The following is a 20195-nucleotide window of genomic DNA, read 5'->3' as shown; positions in this document are numbered from 1 at the left end:
TCCCTACAGACCCAAGGGGGTGCCTGTTGTAGAGACCCAGGGCAGGGCTTGTGACTTAAAGGACAACTGATGCAGAGGACACCGAGCTGTATGGCAGCTATGGTAGTGGAGGTTCTGTGCCAGAGGGCACAATCAGCACAGATCTGTCCCAAACGTCTCTTGAGTCCTCTACACACACTTGCCCTGATTTAACACAGTCTGTCCACATTGTTAGATACAGGTGTATACAATGCAATGAACGTTGTTCTGCTCTTCAACATTAATAAAATACTTTAAAAGAATGATCCAGTTGTTTATATTTCATTCTTCCTGCAGATATGCTTCACACAAATTGAACCCTCAACTAATGCAGAGTTTTACTAGAAAGTTAAAGAATACTATCAAAGAACAGCATGTCCACTTCAGATTGATCAGCAACAACAAATGTATCTTATTCTGAAATTAGTAGAGTAATAACAGACAACACTGTTTTTTCTCTTAATTGAACGAACAATTTTTTTTTTTTTTAAAGTTACAGTTGCAACATTGACAACAGGTACAAGTGATACTTACATAGTTAGATGTTTTCTTAGTTGTTGTAGTGCAATCTTCAAATAAAAATCATTGTTCTGAAAGCACAGTGTGAAAATCACAGTGATACTTTTTCTCAGCATACACTATGTCACAGTGTTTGTGTATTTCTGGTATTTATTTTTGTTGCTTTCACACATAATTCACATATGTATCGAGTAAGTCTTGGCAATTAAAATGGGTTGCACTTCTTTTTGTAATTAATTGTTCTAATTTTATTTATGTTTATTCCAGCAACCAATTGTTATTATTCAAACATACTGTAACTGTGTCATATTTTCAATAATCTGGTCATCAGTCATGACGCCAGAATCGGAAATATATATATATATGTATTACAACAGTATATATATAAAGAATTAAAGAATTTCCCCTTGGGGATCAATAAAGTATTTTTGATTCTGATATAAGAGATCAGATTAATGTTGTAATTCAATTAGTGACACATTCATCATCAATTTTGAGTGCGAAAACGTTTTCTAAAATACATCCTAAATTTATGAATTTGTTCTATTGAGACATTTGTCTTTATTATAAAATGCTATATGAGCTTTATGGTTATGTGTTTGTTATCTAGTACTGTGAGGTGCTCATTGTGAATAGGAGACAGTGAAATAGAGCATAGTGATGTTGAGAAATCTATGAATTTAGATTTGAATATGTTGAAACTGGTGTATGAAACTATGAAATTTTAGCGTGTAAACCATTTTTGTTTTAACAGTATTGTTTGAGTGACTTTCTAACAAAGAAGTCAAACTATTGGACCAAGAGAGCTCTCGAGGGTTAGTTACTCTGATTTCAATGTTTACAGCTCTAACAACAAATGATAAGAAAGATACGCAGAATTGATTTTATTGATTGATTTATCACTACATTTAAACATATCATCTACATATTTAGTTTTATTCCATGAAAACAATTAGCTTTTGGGGGCAATTTAGAATGCCCAATTGCTGCTTGGTTTTGAGGAAAATGGAGTTCCCGGAGTAAACCCATGCCACCACGGTAGGCAACACACAAACTCAGAAAGGCTCAGGACCGGGACTTCGCCTTCTACCTATGAGATCGCCACTCCTGAGGTGGCTCTAAGAGCTCAAGTCCTGCACCACATCTATGTAACCTCCTGCTCCACTAGCTTGTAAAACCTTACTCTCCACTTTGACCCATGGTTTCTCAAACAGATGCTTGATGTCATCTGGGTTTGCATTGGTCCAGCTCACTTATGATTTTTAGAAGGTCTCCTAAACCAGCCTCTCGATGAGTAACCCAACAATCCATTTGTTTTGTCTGCCTGTGCTGTTGTATCTTCCACAGGATCGGCATGTGTCCCTGGATCCACTGTTCTGACGGGTTGCTGACAGCCATCATCAATGTCTGATGTGATGATGTGCTGATTCATTACAAGCTCCGCAGTGCGCACATTAGAGGAGAGGGCAGAGTTCACACTTTCTGCAACATTATTCACAATCAAATCCGTCAAGAGTTCTGAGCTGACACACCGTCTGTGGTCATTCAGACCCTCAGCAACACTCTGAGGGATTCGCCCAGACTGGACATAACATGCTCCTCAGACACGACCACATTTATGCTCTTGAGAGCCATCAACAGGGTTTTTGACACAGATGTTCAAAAGCAGGTCTGCCAACATAATTTTTGTGGCATCACTGAGGTGGACCTAAGTTCAACAATCCCCGCTGTGAGTTCAATGGGCTAACTATATGGTCTACTCTAACCTCCAGTATCCAGTATCTATGTGACAAAACCAGCCTAATGGCCAAACTAAACAAAAATCAAATCAATAAAACGAGCTAAACACCAGAACTCAAAATACACCCGTGCCACAGAAGCTTTTTGCTCCATCAAGCAAAGGCAGCATAGCGAGCACAGTGTGTTGTGTTCCATGTCCATGTCTGTATTTGTTAGGATTTGGGTGTGAATAAATTACTTCATTTAAATTATGGATTTTTATAGATCTTACTCGTGTAATTTGCATGCAAAATAGGTCTGTTAACCAGCAGACAAAGAAGATTTAACCTGTGGTGACACTTCAGAAGTACAACCCTGAACAGAATGTGTAGGACCAGATGAAATTATGCCTTTTTTATATATTGACATAGGTTACATCATCATTGCTAAGCCCCTCCCCTAAACAACAACTGTAGCTTAGCAACCATTACTTTAGCAGGTTTGTCATTTTTCATGGGAGTCTGATGGAAACTTTAAAGGTACAATATGTAAGAATTGAGAATACCTATTGTAACTACTGTTAGCCAGTTAGCGGTCCTTTTAGCTGACAGAGTCCGGAATGAGCACCAGAACCGGAGCCATCGAGTGATCTCAGCCAAACTGGGACCGAACACAGCTCCTGAGAGGCCAACAGAGACCAGTTTGACAACAGGGAATACAGCATGTCGGGTTCAGACAGGAAGAGGAGTGCCGATGAGCGGGAGAGTAGCGAGAGGGAGGTTGGACATCAGAGAGGCAACGACAGCGTTTAGAGCCAGAATATTCTTAATAGATTAATAGAGTAGATTAATATCTATTCTTTATGACCAAACCTTAGTTTGGTGAATGTTGTAACAGTGGAAAGAATAACCACAATGGTTTTGGTGAGTTTTATTTTGTTTCTGCTGAGTTTGAAAGAAGTCTGTTTTTCAATGACTTAGCGAGGCAATTAGTCCTGTGAAGAAATAAACTTGAATTCAGAAGGTTGAATTTTTCAGATAAGGAAAAAAAGGTGTGAGAATAATTCCTTTCTTGACATTTTGTGAGTTTATTTTGTTTATTTATTAGACTAAAAAAAGCTAAGAGAGTTGTGTCGCAAATTCACCGCTTGCACACATCTCCCAGCTGAAACTATGAGTGGGAGACCTGAGCTATCGGAGTATCGGCTCTTAAAGTACAAAGTTGTACAATGAGACATGACAGGCCGGGGCTAGCTGGTTAGCATGTTAACATCAGTAGATATCTCTGCAACACAATACATAGATGTCTGTTAAACTGTTACGTTTCACATTCTATTGATAATGTTAGTTTATTTTTTTTAATGTTTTAAACAAAATTTTGGCCTAAATCTTAAACATTGTACCTTTAAAGTCAGATGGAGTTTTCAAACCATCTCACAGCTGATGAAAATATGCAGCTACAGTTGCTATTCTAGCCGCAAAAGTCAACTAAAATTGAGACAACTGCTACAACGGCTTGTGTCTGAATTTAAAGAATCACAGTTTCAAAATAAATTACCAATAACAAGTTGGTCTTATGTATCCATCCATCTCTTTGTCTTTCTCTCCTTGTATGTATTTTGGAATTCAAACACAAAAACTGAAAGGTATAGCAATTTTCAATAATATAAAATATTATGTACTCAGTAGGTCAGTAAAGGTGATTGTGTGGAGTTTCTATTGAACATCTGATTCGTCAATTTTTGACTTCCAGCTACCTAGTTTTACTCAGTTTTAATGTCTATGTGTTAAAAAAAATCAATTGTCCAACCAACTATTAATGGATAAGAGGTTCATTCAAGTTTAATCATGTCTGATTGTCCTTAACAACTCCAGTCTGTTCAGGTCAATTTGAGTATATAATCGATATATATCAATACCAGGAGGGACATTTCAGTGCTACTGCATATAAATCCATCCATTATTTGAATCTTAAATCTGCTTCAGATGGAGATTGATTTATACACAAAAAATGTTCCATTAATATTTACAGTTGTACAAAAACAGTATCACACCGTGTCACAATTTCACTTCCGTCTCTACTAGTAACAGACAAAAGAGTATTCTATGAAACTATTTTAAAAACGGATTATTTACGTACAGATTATTTTACAAATAAAGTTATAGGCAGTGCCCTGAGAATCTTATGTCTAAACAGATGAATGTGCTTCTCAAAATAATGAATTGAAAAATAAAACCATGTTGGGGATTGTACAGGGTTTTACAAGATTCTGCATCATCTGCTGTTTCATATTATATATTCATTATTTCACAGTTTCCTGTTATACACAGTCAGTGTAGAGTGAAAATACATTAATAACCTCAACCCTCTAAAACATTTGGCAAAGCTTCATAATTCACTCATTATGTAGATGGGAAAGTTGGATCATCTCAACCTGTTTTCAAGAATACTGAGTGTTAGAAATTTTCTTCCACAGTAATGTCTTCAGGTTGTTAAGGACAAGAGAGTGATGCACCTCCATCTGGCTTGCCAGGCCGCTGAGTGTCACACAGGTGCGCAGCTGCTTTTCCAGATCCCCGCGGAGGTCTGAAGGTGCTCCGAAAAGCAGAAAGTCCTGCAACAGAACACACACCTTTGCTAGGTTGGGCTGTACAACCTCAGTATTACACTGCTTCACTAGTCGATCACAGGTGGCCGTGCAGTCGTGAGCATAAGTACAGTCTGCGTTGGTCTCACATCGCCGCCCCTTCAGAAATCCCCGCACAACTGCCTCAGATGCCACACTGCGTAGGTTAGCCATCTTACAGTCATACTTTGAATTGTAGCCCACATGGCGAGGACTGGCATCACATATTAGGAAACTCCCATAGGACCCGTGGAATACCTCTTCCACAAACTCCAGCAGGCCGATGGTGATGCGAGCCCTGCGGGGCCAGGCTGGTGCGAGCCAGTGGTTCAGGCTGGAGCTCAAGGCCTCTGGGACCAGGGCCTGCAGGTAATGAGGCACCTCTAGACGGTAGAGGGAGCTGTGGCCCACGCGTTCTGTCACATACAGGTCTCCACAGAAGCCTAGCAGCTTGGGGGTGTGCTCCTTCTCCTGCAGCGCCACCATCAGGAGGAACTCATTGATCTGGAGAAGAGCCCAGATAGATTTGGCCTCTGCTAGAGACACTTTGCCATCCTGGTTGACATCAGCCAGGGTAATCACCCTGTCCACCAAGGTGCTCAAAGATGGCTGCTCACCAAGGTTAGCCTGCAAGAAAGTGGTTATTATTTATTATTGGCTATTATGTTGTAAATCTGATATAAATAATAAAAAGGTTGCACATGTAATATTCAAATATGGTTCCAAAATAGAGTTTTCAAATAGACAGGTTGTGCTTTCTACTGTGATAGTTGTTCCATATGATATACTCTATTATACGTATGGTGTAGCTGCAGGGAAAAACAACCTTGAGGAAACTGTGCAGCATGTCTTTAAATTCATCCATAGATGTTCCACGAGTGGGTTTGTCAAATAAGCTCATCTCCTGTCGCAGTATAGAGTCTGGAGCCCCATCAATCTTCACTGGATCCTCAATACCACACTTGATCACAACCGGTCTCTCCTTCCACTGTCCACTGTACACCTGCAAGTATAAAAACATGAGGATAGTAAATCATTTTAAATGCAGGCGTCCATTAACCTAATTAAATGAGAATATCTAGTCATTGGCATATTTATCATCTTCTGAAATATGTGTGTGGGGAAAACGTCACATTACTTTACTGGGTATTAAAAGTAATTAGTTATTTTACTCGTTATATTACTAGAGTACTTTCACTACACCCCACCAAGAAAAGTGACAGCCTGCTTAGCAGCTCATTTTAGAACTGAATCCACTATATTGGAACAATTATTAACCTTAGAAGTCAACAATCAGCCAAACAGAAAACACTGCAGCCTCTCAAACCAGATGGTCCTTTACAGACTACGTTCCAGCTGTCGAAGAATGTCTGTCTCCCTTGTTCTCCATTCTTCGTTTAGTTTGTGGCTAGCAGCTAACTTGAACTACCCTTAACCTGCTGGTCAATCGCGCATTACACATCATCATAATGATTATGGCAGTCTGCCAATTATGGCACCTAATTGCGTTCTAGTAATGCTAAGTATCGCAGCATTACTTGGTGGGTATCTCTACCAAGACATGAAAGGCATTGGTTTCTATTAAACCTGCCATCAGATATCACTTCCTTATTAAACTGGTCCCATAGTCATCATCTAACTTGTTCAAGTGGCTAATGCTTTAAGTCCTGTGTGCAGCATTTGGGGGAAACTGCACACACATTTTACACATATTAAAACTCAACACAATTGTACTTATAGGTCAATCAAAAACCATGATTACAAACTGCTACACAATTGAAGTATTATTATCTGTGTTCTCTTGTCAGCTGTTACTTTGTTGTCTCGTTTATTATTTTTTGTGTGTATTTTTTTTGTTTGTTGGCGGCTGTGGCTCAGGAGATAGAGCGGGTTGCCTGTTAATTGGAAGATCAGCGGTTCAATCCCCAGCTCCTCCAGGCTGCGTGTTGAAGTGTTCTCGGGCAAGATACTGAACTACAAATTGCCCCTGATGGCTGTTCCATCGGTGCGTGAATGTTAAGTTTCCGTTCAAGCACTTAGGCTCAGTGTGTGAATGGGTGAATGTGATGTAGTGTAAAAGCACTTTGAGTGCTTGAAAGGCGCTATACAAATACTGACCATTTGCCATGTTTTAATTGTGCTCTTGACATCATTAAAAATAAGCGCATGCCCACAGTGATTTCTCAAAATTTGAATAAAAGTTAAATGAATGAATGAAAAGTAAGAATCTACTCTACTACTTTGAAGAGTTATCCCCTTAATCGCTGTCGTGTTCCTCTGTGGTTGGTGGTTTGGAAGTGTTTTCTTTAGCCACATGTTTTTTTACCTGATGTGTAGAGGAGGTGGACATGCATCGCTGAAACGTTAGTGTTCTCTGATCACATAACGCCTTGCAGGATGAGCCTGATATTATGCCCCTTCGATAATGATCGCACTGCAAAAGGAAACAGGAAATGATTATTTGTAAAAAAGCAACAAGGAGACATCTTGTTTTTCTTGGTAATGCATTTATAACATTACATCCCATTCCAGATCTACCTCAGCATCTTTCCACTGGCTGTCTCCCTTCTAGTTTCCTTCTAATGATCACCATCTGACACTATCACCCGCCTGCCTAGCGGCTCCCCAAATATCACAGAATCTCCATCAACTTAAAAGCGCTCAAATCAGACATTCTGCACACATTTCCACAAATTCTTTGAGGAAATGTACAGGGTGTTTAACAATTAAACATTACTACTGGTAATTTCACAAAATATACGTAAAGGGATGATTTTGCTGAGGCATATGTCCAGTGCAACAGGATCGAAAGCTACATGTATACGTGTTTGAGTTTCATGTCCTGATGTTAGTGGCATTTTACCTAGTCAGGTTATTTGCATATCGGTAAATAACATTTAAGATCCACTGCATCTTGACACATTTAATAATAATAACACACAAAATAAACAAATCATGGTAATCCTTCATACTGAAAAAGTAGTTTACTGCCAGATTTCTACTGCACACACCCAAACTGCGCCTCGCCTCCCAATTCAGAGCATTCATGTTCATGATAAGACATCAAAGTGCAAAATAGCAACAAGCTAATAAAAAACCTTTGCGTGACAAAACAGCAAAAATCTCACCTCATCAGCACTAATTCGAGTGGCATCACATGCTTTCATGTAATGATACTGCCCTTTATTTATTACATTGTCTAAAACTGAATCACATAGAGACTTTCGCAAACTGTGCACCTGTCAACAAACTGTGCACCCGTCTTCATGCAGGCACACACACACTGTTGTGCAGATCTGTTTATTTGTTATAATGAGGTTACATCATTGATCTTTCATTGTGCGTCAATTACTTTGAAGAGTTATTCCCTTAACCGCCGCCGTGTTCCTCTGTGTCTCATTGAATGTCAGTGCCTGTTTCGTTCTCAACAGCCGAAAGCTCTGGAAACAGCTGGGCACAGCAGGAGAGTAGTGAAGCTATAGGCTGTATTTTTATCCAGCTTCAAAGGCCATGTATGACGGAAGAGGCCAACCCAAGCAGTCCCCAACTGTCACTCTTCTTCCTTTTTTTTCTCCTTCCTACTTTTCCGCCTTAGGGCTGCTTGTTAATGACACAGCTAGAGCAACAACACATGGCTGTGGTGGTTTCACATGGACAAAAACACAGTCAACAATGTTATAAAATGTGCCACGATGTAGACACAACTGTTTATTTTTCTAACCCAGTGACTCATGAAACATATGGCATCTCATCTTCTTGGTTCAAAACAAACTCATTCTGTACTGGTTTGCATGTGTGTGCATGTGTGATTTTCATGTTTGCCCCCACCCTACACACACACAAACCTATATTTCTTTTTACACCTTCTTTTAGAGCTGTTTCAAAAAAAAAAAAGCTTTCATCTTTTGATGAGAAATACAACAAAATGTGATTAAACATTGTAATGGATCGTTTCTCTTTCTCCTCTGTATCTTAGCAACATTTTACAAACACTGAGATATCTGTAATAAATCATCTATTTTTTTAACCTCTGGCCTGTAATGGATTTATTGTTTATAATTTGTTATCCTGGTCTAATATGTAACCACATCAGTGCTAAAGGTCCCACATAAACTGAAATCTGATCATAATATGAATGTGGTTCCCACAAATCAAACATTTAACCAAGTAGTATTTAATCAATAAATGAAGCATGACCACTGGCAGAAAAGGTTGTACAGTTGAATGTGAAGACATAATGACGCAGTAACCTAGATTTATGACTCCTGGCCTTTCTGTAGCATCCTGATCCACCATCACACTGATTCATTATGAAACCGGCTGCCATAGTTTTAAAAGACTATACTTACAATGACCATATGGCAGACATGCCCACGGCAGAGTTCAGAGTAAGAGGCATACTGCATGTAGATAACCCAGCTGGCGATGAGGATACCCAGCCATGCCAGGAGAAGGTACTTCACCTTGATGGCTGGGAGACGACCCTTTGGAGATGAATGGGAAGGAGAAGAGAAAACACAGTAATCCAAGAAGACATAATGACTGATCATAAAAATAAACTATGACCATCCAACTTTATACTCAATCTGTGTGCTAAAGCTGCTTATTGACTGTTTTTATTATGTTTTGAATTTTCCATTTGTTGTTTGTTTTTTTGCTTTATTTAATAATCCCTCATTCATCACCAACCCTAATATTTGTGGTTTATCTCACTTCTAAAGGTTCTAAAGGTTTCATTAACTTAAGTAAAAATACCAGTAGCTATACAAGATAAAGTCCTGCTTTTAAAATACAGTAACAGTACAGATCAGCAAAATGTGCTTAAAAGCATCAAAAGTAAAAGTACTCATGGTGCTCCAGTGTCTTTTATTTTATTACATTGTAATTACATTACAATTTGTATACATTTTTCTCAAACGTTCCCTTTTTTTGGAGGAGAAATGTCTTGTTGAGCTGCTAACAACTCATGACATCTGATACATGACAAACCCCAGTTTTGAAGAGTAGCCAACATTTCCCTCAGAAATTGTGTATGGCCTACCTGCTAACTGTAGGCCTATAATGTCTACAGTAGGCTACGTGATTAAATGTAGTAGGTAGTTGTGTAGTTAACAGTGAGGAATGATTAGCCTACACAACAATAACTGAATGAACAGCTGTTCACTTTTTGGGATTAAACCAAGATAGGCCTAGCTGTTACGTTGGTCCGCACCCTTTAATTATCTCATTTTTTTTAAGACTCACGACATTTTGTGATGCAGCATGTGGACTGGACTCAGATGCCATGGACGCAGAAATTGTTCTGGTAATTTGACATGCACGATAATGGTAATTTACCGTGTGGACCCTTTTATCCAGCAACAAAAGCAGACTGACATCATCTGTCCATGCATACCTGCAGACCTTTGGACAGAGGGCAGAAGAGCACCAAATGGACCAGTCTCCGCAAAACCCTGGCCATCATGAGCGACTGTTAGGAGACAGCGGAGCGAGAAACCAGGGACTCTTGTCTGATCACATCCTTACAGCAAATCTACACCATGCGTCGCAAATAACCAAAACCCACGTACAATAAGCGCGGCATATGCCGTGATATTTCCCTTAGCCTGTCTCTGACTAAAACAACGCAACTGTGTGGTTTCGTAATCCAATTTTTCACCACAAATCAATCGCCGGTGAAAAATGACCAAGCGCCCGTCCTAGAAATTGAGCTATTTCAGATTTCAGCTCCATATGGGCCAGAAAAATCTCCGTTACAGCCCCAGAATAAAATACCTCCTCCGGCCGCGACCACCCGCTAATTAATGTAAAAGCAGTTTCTTCATGATGTCGCCAGATGAAACTAGACAAATAACCAGCGGAGCTCCCGATGGGCTCTCAACCTCTGCTTCCCAGCGACTCATCACTGCGCTCCTTTAAAGGGAAAGATGCGGGAGCTCCTGGGAGATGTTTTTATACCGCCGACATAAATCTCAGTGCGCTTTCCTGTCCTTTTCACCCTGTGGGGAGAAAACATCCCACCCTGACCAGGCACGTGCACACATAGACATCAAAAGGGGCTTCAGCACCTGCCCTTTTTCTTCTTCAAGAGAAATTGCCCTTTTTTCTGGGATTTTAATAAATGAATATAGGCTACAGTATATTTATTTCTGTTTGCAACAGATTCCCTGTCAAACAAATATATTTATTGGGAAAAAAATCTAAATAGGCTATCAGGTCGGAAGATGAGACTTTGGAGTTCCGATTCTCTCTCTCTCCCTCCGCATCTCGCAGCACAGAGACAGACAGCAGCCCCTCCAGCTTCTCTCCCAGCAGTGTCTTTCTTTGCTTGTGTGGAGGTGAGTGGTGATGAACAAAATACTAAACTACCAGTGCCTCGAGTTTACCGCTAATTAAACAGAAGACAATATAGGCCTAGGCCTATGTCTCATGGCCATACAACCTGATGTACTGATGGAGACACTACAGGTGAACACTAACATTTTCATCACAATCGCCAAACTGACGTTAACTAATGCGTTAACTAATGAAAATACGCCAATTTGCACACATTTGACAAGTCACTGCAGGTGAATGGGATAAAGAAAATAACTAAAGCATAACACCAAAGAACTTCCCCAGTTAATGACTTACATCAAGAGTTGGCTATTTTCCTCTGAAATGTGCTTTGTAAATATGTTAATATAGAATAAATCTACAGATGCAAATAGACCGAGGTTATTAGGCTTTAAACCCACACCATCTAAATGTGTATTTTTGAAGTTTTATTTCCATTAGAGTAAAAGAAGACAAAATAGACCAAAGTCTCAAAATTGACCACTCCATGAAAAAGCGCCTTAAAGAGTAACTTGATAGTTTTTATGGTCGGCTCCTCATCTAATAACTCTCCATTCTATTAGTTTGTTGTATGCTGATAGATCCTTATATAATACAGACAGCCCTCCCTCAAATGTGAAACTAAGTCCAGAGTTCTTGTCCGCGTGGGTTCTCTCCGGGTGCAATGGCTTCCTCCCACCATCCAAAGACATGCAGGCTAGGTTAATTGGTGTCACCACCTTAGGTGTGGATATGAGTGTGAGTGGTTGTCCATCCATGTGTGGCCTGTGATGGACTGGCGACCTGTCCAGGGTGTACCCTGCCATTCGCCCGATGTCAGCTGGGATTGGCTCCAGCCCCCTGCGACCCTGTACGCAGGATAAGCGGTTGACGATGGATGGATGAGGAAGTTTAAACATATGACTCTTTCTGGGTGTAAAGAAAAAAAATATCAGTCAATGTTCTAGCTATACAACCAAAGTATTATGACATTTTCGGGGGGGAGGGCAATTCAAATAAGCAGTCTTTGGACTTCAACTACTGAAGTCCCCAATGTGTTAGTGCAGTTAAATGAAAGACATCTGACACGTTTTACCTTTTATTGACTACTTTGGTAAACAAACAAAATATCACAAAGGTTTATACTGCTGTCTGGAGACATGCTTTCAAGACATGTCTTGAAGCATTTCTTTCCAGGTGTTCAGTTCCAGATGCAAAATGCTCACTTTCAACCATGTCTTCAAGGTATACATACAGAACCTGTAGATGTCTTGCCCCAAGACTGGGGTACTACACTGTGAAGACAAATCAGAATTAGACGCTTGGTTACGTTAGTTTCCAAATTCAACAATCTTTAATCTTACCAGCTTTAAATAAAGAGATCCGTTGGTAAATTACATCACTCTAGATCCCCACTTCTGTACAATGTATTGTATGCAGATGATAATGTAGACATTTTATTCTCTGACACTTTATGACACAGGCTTGACACAACTTTGGATTGCAATGCTTCAAGGGATGTGATGGACGAGAGCAAAGGTCTGCAAATGCAAAGTCAGCGTGAATTCTCACCTCCCCAAGCAACTCTGTTGCTGCTCCACAGGTATATCTGGTCCATCAAAGGTGAATCTTGAGCCTCTATGATGGGGACCTTCATTACTAGGAAAGAATAAAAAAACCTAATCAATTGTGTTTCTGTCCTACGTCCTGTTATGTGCCTCTTGAAATCTCTTTTTAGCTTCAAAAATGGATTTACTGCACATTCTCTTTAAGAATAACCAGGACTATTTGAAAATGTATTTGATATGAATAGTTTTCTTGCTTTGTGAGGAATTATATGTATGTATAGTAATTATATGTAGCGTGAAGGAACTATAAATTTAATTTTCTTATGCAGCATTTATATATATAGAATATGGGTTTGCCTAGAATAACAAAACGCATGTTAGTTCTTAAGGTGTCAATGAACACATTGACACCTTAAGAACTAACATGCTGCAACATAAATCAACTAACCCCTAAAATCTGAAGTCTCATAACAAAATGAATCACTACTGATCCTTAGTTCATGAGAATACGTCGACCTTGTGGTAAACTGAGTCTACATTAAATATCTGGCACGGTTCCATACCCAAAGCCCACTACACAGTGGAAATTGAGCTATCGTGAGCCAGTTACTTACTTTCTGCCCACTTACTGCACAACAGAGACACTGACACAGCCAGAGTTGCGTCTCAAGGGGCAATATCAACCCTAATGTGTGCAGTTACAGTGGGAACTTTCAAAAGGGCTAGTTACCGTCATCTCAAAATCTGAGTTCAGCAGCCCCCATGTGTGGGCAGTCATGCATCTTTTCGCCATGCAAGTACCTGCATGAACAAAAGCAATACGTCAGAAGACAGGAGGCTGTACTCCAATACAAAATATTAACCATGAAAATATATGTACATACCAAATATCATTGTCCATTGGTCCATTAACATTTGGAAACCATGAGACAGAGCTGAAGGCCACATCTACAAATGAGAAATTAGACAAATTATTCTAAAGCAGGATGGTGACGGCCAGTTCAGGAGAGTGTACAATATGCTGACTAAAACAAAGGATGAATAGCTCATTTTTGTTGGACCTCTGACTTCAAATAGTTGTGAAATAATAATAAACTCCATGTCCCACCGTTGGTGGAGTGGTGGTATTTGGATATATTTCTGGTATCCTTCTTGAATGACGAAATGTTTCTGCCGCTGGCTTTTTATTTTCCACTACCATATCAACTTTGTAAGTCATTATATTCACAAGTTTGCACATTAAATTGATGGCAGCATTTAGAGCACTTTAGTAAAATTCTGTAACATTGTATACAGCGCTGCAAGGAGTAGTTGACTGAAAAAAAAATATCGGCAACAATTTTGATAGTAATTTAAGTCATTTTAAAGCAATAATCACAAAGATTGATCCAGCTTCTTGTGTGAAATTATTTCTGGCTTTCTTACTCTTTTATGATTACTCTTCTATAATATGTGTAGTTCATATGTATATTTTCTGTTAGCAGGTCATAACAATGGGCTCCTCACCATGGGCTGTGGAGACTTGTGATAGGTATTTTAGCAACTTTTTTCTAAAGCAAACAACTAACTGATTGATTGAAATCACCAATAGATGAACCAAATCGTTAGTAACAGTTTTACACACTGTCTGTACGACCAATTGATTTAACACACCTATTATGCCATTTACTTTTAAGGTTACAAACCAGGCTCCTCCCACCAGGGGGCGACAGCAGGAGACTGTGACTGGGAGTAATTATAATTTTCCCCTTATTTTAACATTTCTCGGGGACAAACAGGGACATTTTAAGCTACTTGCTCAACGTTACTACCACAAAATTAAAAATATAAAGAAATGTGTTTTGATAGGACTGTCAGTTTTTCAAATGCTCGCACACACCAGCAGTAAGATAAGCAAACAGTTTGGATAGGATAAAGACTGTAATAAGACCTAACATAAAGTAAAAGTGACACTGTTAATTGTGATGCCACCGTGAACATGAATTTGGGATTAGCCTACAACTTAAAATAGCCTGTTGCTTACCACGTGAACGGCAGGTTAATACCCTAAAACAGACACCAAACACGACTCAACGCTTGCTGTAACGTTAAGCATAACATTTGTAAATTACGCTAAACCCCGACTGTGATAAGCATAACATAATCTTAAAACGTTACACAGCTTGGTGGATATTTGTGAATTTGTCGCGTTCACTTATTTTATTTATTTTAAGCCCAAGCAAATATTTAAATTATGAAACGCGTACAATTTGTGTTTTATCAGTAATATGCGATGCTACATAGTAAACAGCATGTACATGTATATACAGTTACAAACTAACCTCCCACTCACCATTTCTCCTTCACAGCGTTTCCCTGGTGGTCACAGAGAAGATCGACACAGGAAAACCTGTGGCCCAACTACGGAAGGTACGAGTGACCAAGCTTCATTTACCGTTTAGCGAACTGCCCGTACTGGAGTAACGGGCTTCATTTCCTGAACTTAATGTCTTGTAGCTTTCCAGTTCAGTGACTACAAACATTTTATACAACATTTCCGTCTATGGGATCAGATCATGTTCTAGTTCAGCAAACTTTGTGTCCCTGGTGAAAATGGCTTCATATTATAAAACTAAGACACTACTAGATATTTGTATAGTAGCAAAACACAGAAATAATGCTCAGGATTGGAGCCATTTATGATCTTTATTTCAAAAAGAATCAGAAAAGCTTTCTCAAACATACCAGATGAACAGAAATTATGTTATTGCAGTCTAGCTGCACATTTTCTTAGAAAGTTGAAGTATATTTTAGAGTTTGTGAGTACAGAGCAATGTTTTATAGCTTTATGACCATTTGTCTATTGCCTATAGGAAATCCAAAACATTGGCAAGAGCAATACTTGCAAGGTTTTGCTTGCTTGTTTTTTTTTTTTTTAAATCATAAAAAATATATATATATATATATAAAACTTCTTTAGGTTTTAGACTGTGGGTCAGATAAGACTTTGATGATGGATTTCAGACACATTTTCACAACTGTTCCTCTGCAAGAGGTTTTATGACATTGACACATGCTGCAGCAAGTTTAGTAATCAAACTGCTTTTAAAAAAAAACTATTTGAATCTACTCCTGTGTACACATTTAAGCAGTGTTTTTGCTAAATCTGTACCAACATGACCTCAAACATACACCACAGTAACTAGACAGAACAACTGGACCTAGAGATGAAGTTGAGAGGGGAACGCGGACACCAATATCATGTAAATATCTTTAGTTATTATTTGGGTTATCTACAACCTTTCAGGATAAATACAAATGCAACAGTAACACAAAGTGCTGTCTGATTTAGAATGTCACTAGTGAAGAATATGGCAGCCCAGGTAAACATAAGTATTTGTTTTATCAGTGGTGCACAACAGTTCAATTTGGACAAGCCTGCCGCAGCATGATTCATCTTTGAGGGCCTATTATGAGACAGAATGTTAAATCCGAACCAGAAGACCACACGCCACAGACACAAGATTCATTAGTAAGTAAGATACACACAACTTCAGTCTGAACACAAGAAAGCACTGGGATCAATTCAACTTTTCCAAATCCACATGCATGATGAGAGAGAGCAGGAGATAATCTTGACTTTTTAAATTGCATTTTTTAATGTCTATTTTTTAAGAATATATTATGTCATGAGCTTGGTGTGGTGGGTGCTGACAGGCCATGCAGTAGCTCCATCTGTCTCCTTTTGTCCTTGGCACGGCTGATAGTCATCTTAAATAAGCGACAGTAAAGCTCCATAGCAGCTGGGGTGTCGTCATTCCCAGGCACAGGGTACGTCACCCGGCTGGGGTTGCAGTTTGAGTCCACCACGCCCACTGTGGGAATGTTCATCTTTGCCGCATCTCTGATTCCCACGTGCTGCTGAAACACATTGTTGAGAGTGGAGAGGAAGATGATGAGGTCTGGTAAGCGGACTCCTGGGCCGTACTGGATGGGGGCGTTTGTAAGGAGGCCTCCCTGCCAGTACCGCGTATGGGCGTACTCCCCACAATCCCTAGCAGTGGTCTCCACAAGGTGGCCAAACTGACGCCGGCGGCTGACAAACAGTATGATGCCACCACGATACGCTACATGGGCAGTGAAGTTTAGGGCTAGCTGAAGGTGCTCCACAGTCTGGTCGAGATCAATTATATCTTGGTCCAAACGGCAGCCATATATGTAAGGCTCCATAAGCCTAAGAAAAAGAGAATTAGATTTAAAAAAAATAAATAAATAAAACAGTCAGGAATTAAAATGGGAAATTGATGCCTTCCACCTTGTATGTAGTTATGAGTGGGTTGTTTATTTTTTAATTTGCATATTCGGTTGCAGCTGTCTACTGTGCTTCAGTTGTCAGGGCTACAGCGATCCCTTGTGCATAATATCACCTTGTGATTTTTTAGCAGCCACTCATCACTCAAATGACAGGTCACACCATTTTCTGTTTTGCTCCATTTCTTTGCTGTGATAAGCTAATGATAACGATTATAACCCAACATTTCCTGCAAGTGTTTTAATGTAAAGGCCGTGGTGGGCTTTTATCGGCACAGTTTGGATTAATTATACATTTCCAACTTACAAGCTCCACAAAAGAATTCCGAATATAAATCATTAAAGGGGCATTATGTAGTTTCCAGCGGCCACTAGCGGTGCGGTTCTAAGATTGCAACCAGGCGTGTGCTTGTAGTCATACAGAAATCCTGCAATAAACGCAGGAACACCAGCATGCAGGCTGTGGCTTTTCACTCAGACATGTTCAGGCTCTGTTACTTCGATGTTCAATTCTCAGAGGCAGCTCAACACCGTCTCCGTACCTTTCATTCAGCGCAGCGAGCCGCATATTGGCTCAATACTGCCAAAAAAGGCAGAGTGACAGCGGCTATAGACAGACAGGGAGAACAGACAGAGCTGGAAACTCAGGTAAACTCCCACTGCAACGTTACAGTAATAGTTTTATCAGCTGCAGGTTGAACTAATCCATGCTCGTTACATGATCACGGTACATTTACTGCATTTAGCCGACGTGTTACATCGTTAGCTCACCTGCTACTTTCAGTAACTAACGTTATCTTTACCATCTGTGAATCTGTCACTGGAGGCTCAGCAATGTCAGCACAGCTACATGTATTGGATGATAATGAAACGGTTAGTGAGCTGGAATGGATATTATAAAGTGTGACAATCTCTTTATAACAGTTAGACCGCAGTAACTGTACTGTAACTAGTGTTAGTGGATGGCTCTTCCTGTGTTGTTGTGACCGTTTGGTTGCAGTGTTTTAAGTTATGTGGGTCACGTTAGTTACAGTGACTGAGAGGTGGAGAAGCTGTGTACCCAAGTATCGGTAAAACCACAAAAAACATGAACTGAATGTTACAAACAGCAGCAGGTCCGAGCCACTGTAGCGTTAGCTGGCTGCATCACTATAGGCTACCTTTAGTAAACAGATCATTCCACATTTGCTTTTTGCCGTTACATCCTTTCTTGCAGGCTAAATCAACAGTGGTACACAGGATAGTAACATGGATCGCATTAGTTGGTGAAGTAATGTGGAAAGCTAACTTATAACTTTGCACCGGATAACATTAGCAACTGCTCGGCGTTACCCGGCGAGCTAACGTGACTTCTGTGTTTCTCCAGCTTTACTGATGCTCACTTTGTTCTTTCTCGACATCATCTGAACCCGTTTGGTCTGATGGGCTTCAGCACATAAACCTTTATTGTTGTTTTGGATCCTTACATGAAGCCTGTGTTTTGGTGTGAGCCGGTTGTTTTATGGTGTTAGTGGACTGCATGTCGTTAGCTGCTGTGTTGTCGCTGTAGTACGAGAGGCTCGGGAGCGCGCACAGGGCTGAATCCGACCCGGAGACCTCACATTAAAAGCAGAATAGTGGCTGATGCAAGCAACAGAGAAAACAGGCGTGTGCTTCATTTCTGAGTGAGTTTTGAGCCCACTGACAATAAGGAAATGACAATTTGATTTATTAAAATCAAAAACTTACATATAGCCCCTTTAATAGCAAGCCACTTTTACTGTTGCTCAACAGTCAGGTTAGCTAGGTTTTGTTCAAGATATTGTCCACAGGAAATAAAATGCTGCAGTCAATTTGTGAAAGCCTGTCTGTTTTCGCCTCCTACAAATGCCACAAAGAAGACAGTAAAGGCTTACTTTAGTTAAAACACATATATACACACACCCCACTCTTTTTTTTTTTTTTTTTTAAAGCAAAAAGGTGTTATTGCTTTTCATACCCCCCCCTCCCCTTAAAACCCAGAATGTAATATGGCACTTAAATGCACTATAGGGGTGTTTGATAGATAATTTCATTGTATTCAATTTAAGGAAAGTAAGGAATATTTCTTATTCAAAAAAACCTGTCACCCCTCCCGGCGATTGCAATGCTTACATTGATTTCAGCTCTTATTGTTTGTATGTGGGTGTTTTAATGGGAATGTGGATCTTTCAGATCAATTTGAGAAGTCGTTCCACATATTTTTGTCTGTCATGTAATGTGGGGTCTTGACTTGGTCTAGCCTTGGTCTCAGCCCGTAAGAAAGTCTTGGTCTTGTCTCAGTCTTGGTCTGGGCGGTCTTGACTACAACACTAATTTAGAGTTTGTGACTTACTTACCACTTTCCACTCCAATGTCACTACGGAGTGAAAATCCCTCTGAAGAAGCATTTGGGCAACATTAATTAGTTAAACAGTAGGAATTCATACCAACCTGTGCCTGCAACCCTTCTTATGACCAAGATGCACTCTGGCGTCGAACAGGTCTTTCAAAGAGAAGAGCTCCGACACACGGAAAAAGTCCGGCTTCTGAAGTGGCTGGTTAATTACTTTCTCTGTATGCAGAAGAGATGATGAAAGTCTGGAGAACAGTACTGACTGAAAAGTTAGTCGCAAACACTCTTGCTAGGTTCGCATTTGTTAGCTCACCTGAAAAATCGTCAAGAGGGGATTTAATGGAGGCTGCAGTGGCATAGTGATGTCCACCACACGAGTATCCGATTGTAGCAGCCCGTGAGTGCCGTAGCCCCCAAAGTCCTTTACAAATATAGTTCAAAACATCAGACATGTGAGTAATGTTACTGCTAGCTACCTAGTTAACACTAGCTACTGACGTTAGCAGGCAAATTGCTAATTTGTGGCTAGGATTACAAGAATAAAACGAAACAAAGCCACAACTGTTCTACAGACCTACAATTTTGTGACACACAAACTATATGGACGGTAATATTACTGTGTCAGATAATTACAAAAAACCTGTGTGCACATACCTTTCGCCAGTGTCCGGGATGCCATGCTTGCTCGAGTACCACGGAAGGTCAGCCAACTGCGGCTGCGTGTTTGTAGTTCATGGAATGCCGTAAAGTGCTGTCGTAGTAGTTTTCTATAATAAACTACAGTACC

The 20195-nt window shown here is 39.9% G+C and overlaps 2 protein-coding genes across 4 annotated transcripts; both read right to left on the bottom strand.

The window, feature by feature from the left end:
* Positions 1-4071: 4071 nt before the first annotated feature.
* Positions 4072-15238, bottom strand: dipk1b (divergent protein kinase domain 1B). Of its 3 annotated transcripts, none has more exons than XM_038733155.1 (9): positions 15098-15238; positions 13650-13713; positions 13496-13566; positions 12770-12876; positions 10278-12492; positions 9232-9366; positions 7209-7316; positions 5709-5885; positions 4072-5509 (listed from the first exon to the last, which is right to left on the bottom strand). In XM_038733155.1, the coding sequence occupies exons 5-9, from the start codon at positions 10344-10346 to the stop codon at positions 4697-4699; spliced, it is 1302 nt and encodes a 433-aa protein (XP_038589083.1). In that variant the 5' UTR covers positions 10347-12492; positions 12770-12876; positions 13496-13566; positions 13650-13713; positions 15098-15238; the 3' UTR covers positions 4072-4696. The 3 variants fall into 3 exon arrangements, with proteins under 3 accessions (XP_038589083.1, XP_038589081.1, XP_038589082.1); XM_038733153.1 differs by having other exon boundaries at positions 12770-12856; XM_038733154.1 differs by having other exon boundaries at positions 12770-12856; positions 15087-15156.
* A 765-nt stretch (positions 15239-16003) lies between these two features.
* Positions 16004-20180, bottom strand: mrps2 (mitochondrial ribosomal protein S2). The gene is made up of 4 exons (XM_038733156.1): positions 20063-20180; positions 19722-19829; positions 19507-19627; positions 16004-16978 (listed from the first exon to the last, which is right to left on the bottom strand). The coding sequence occupies exons 1-4, from the start codon at positions 20085-20087 to the stop codon at positions 16432-16434; spliced, it is 801 nt and encodes a 266-aa protein (XP_038589084.1). The 5' UTR covers positions 20088-20180; the 3' UTR covers positions 16004-16431.
* Positions 20181-20195: the final 15 nt, after the last annotated feature.

This window comes from Micropterus salmoides, unplaced genomic scaffold, assembly GCF_014851395.1.
Source record: "Micropterus salmoides isolate LMB-PRFRI ecotype aquatic unplaced genomic scaffold, ASM1485139v1 Ms_hic_scaffold_20, whole genome shotgun sequence".
In the NCBI taxonomy this organism is placed as follows: domain Eukaryota; kingdom Metazoa; phylum Chordata; class Actinopteri; order Centrarchiformes; family Centrarchidae; genus Micropterus; species Micropterus salmoides.
The sequence above is the reverse complement of the archived record's forward strand: the minus strand, read 5'-3'. Positions and strand labels throughout refer to the sequence as shown.

Coding starts and splice junctions, on each gene's coding strand:
- mrps2 (XM_038733156.1), bottom strand. CDS start 20,087: ATGGCATCCCGGACACTGGCGAAAG. Junction 19,628..19,721: donor CCCTCTTGACGATTTTTCAG/GTGAGCTAACAA, acceptor TTCTGCATACAG/AGAAAGTAATTAACCAGCCA. Junction 16,979..19,506: donor AAGAAGGGTTGCAGGCACAG/GTTGGTATGAAT, acceptor TCTTTTTCTTAG/GCTTATGGAGCCTTACATAT.
- dipk1b (XM_038733155.1), bottom strand. CDS start 10,346: ATGATGGCCAGGGTTTTGCGGAGACTGGTCCATTTGGTGCTCTTCTGC. Junction 7,317..9,231: donor ATGTCTGCCATATGGTCATT/GTAAGTATAGTC, acceptor TTCCTTTTGCAG/TGCGATCATTATCGAAGGGG. Junction 5,886..7,208: donor CCACCTCCTCTACACATCAG/GTAAAAAAACAT, acceptor TTATACTTGCAG/GTGTACAGTGGACAGTGGAA.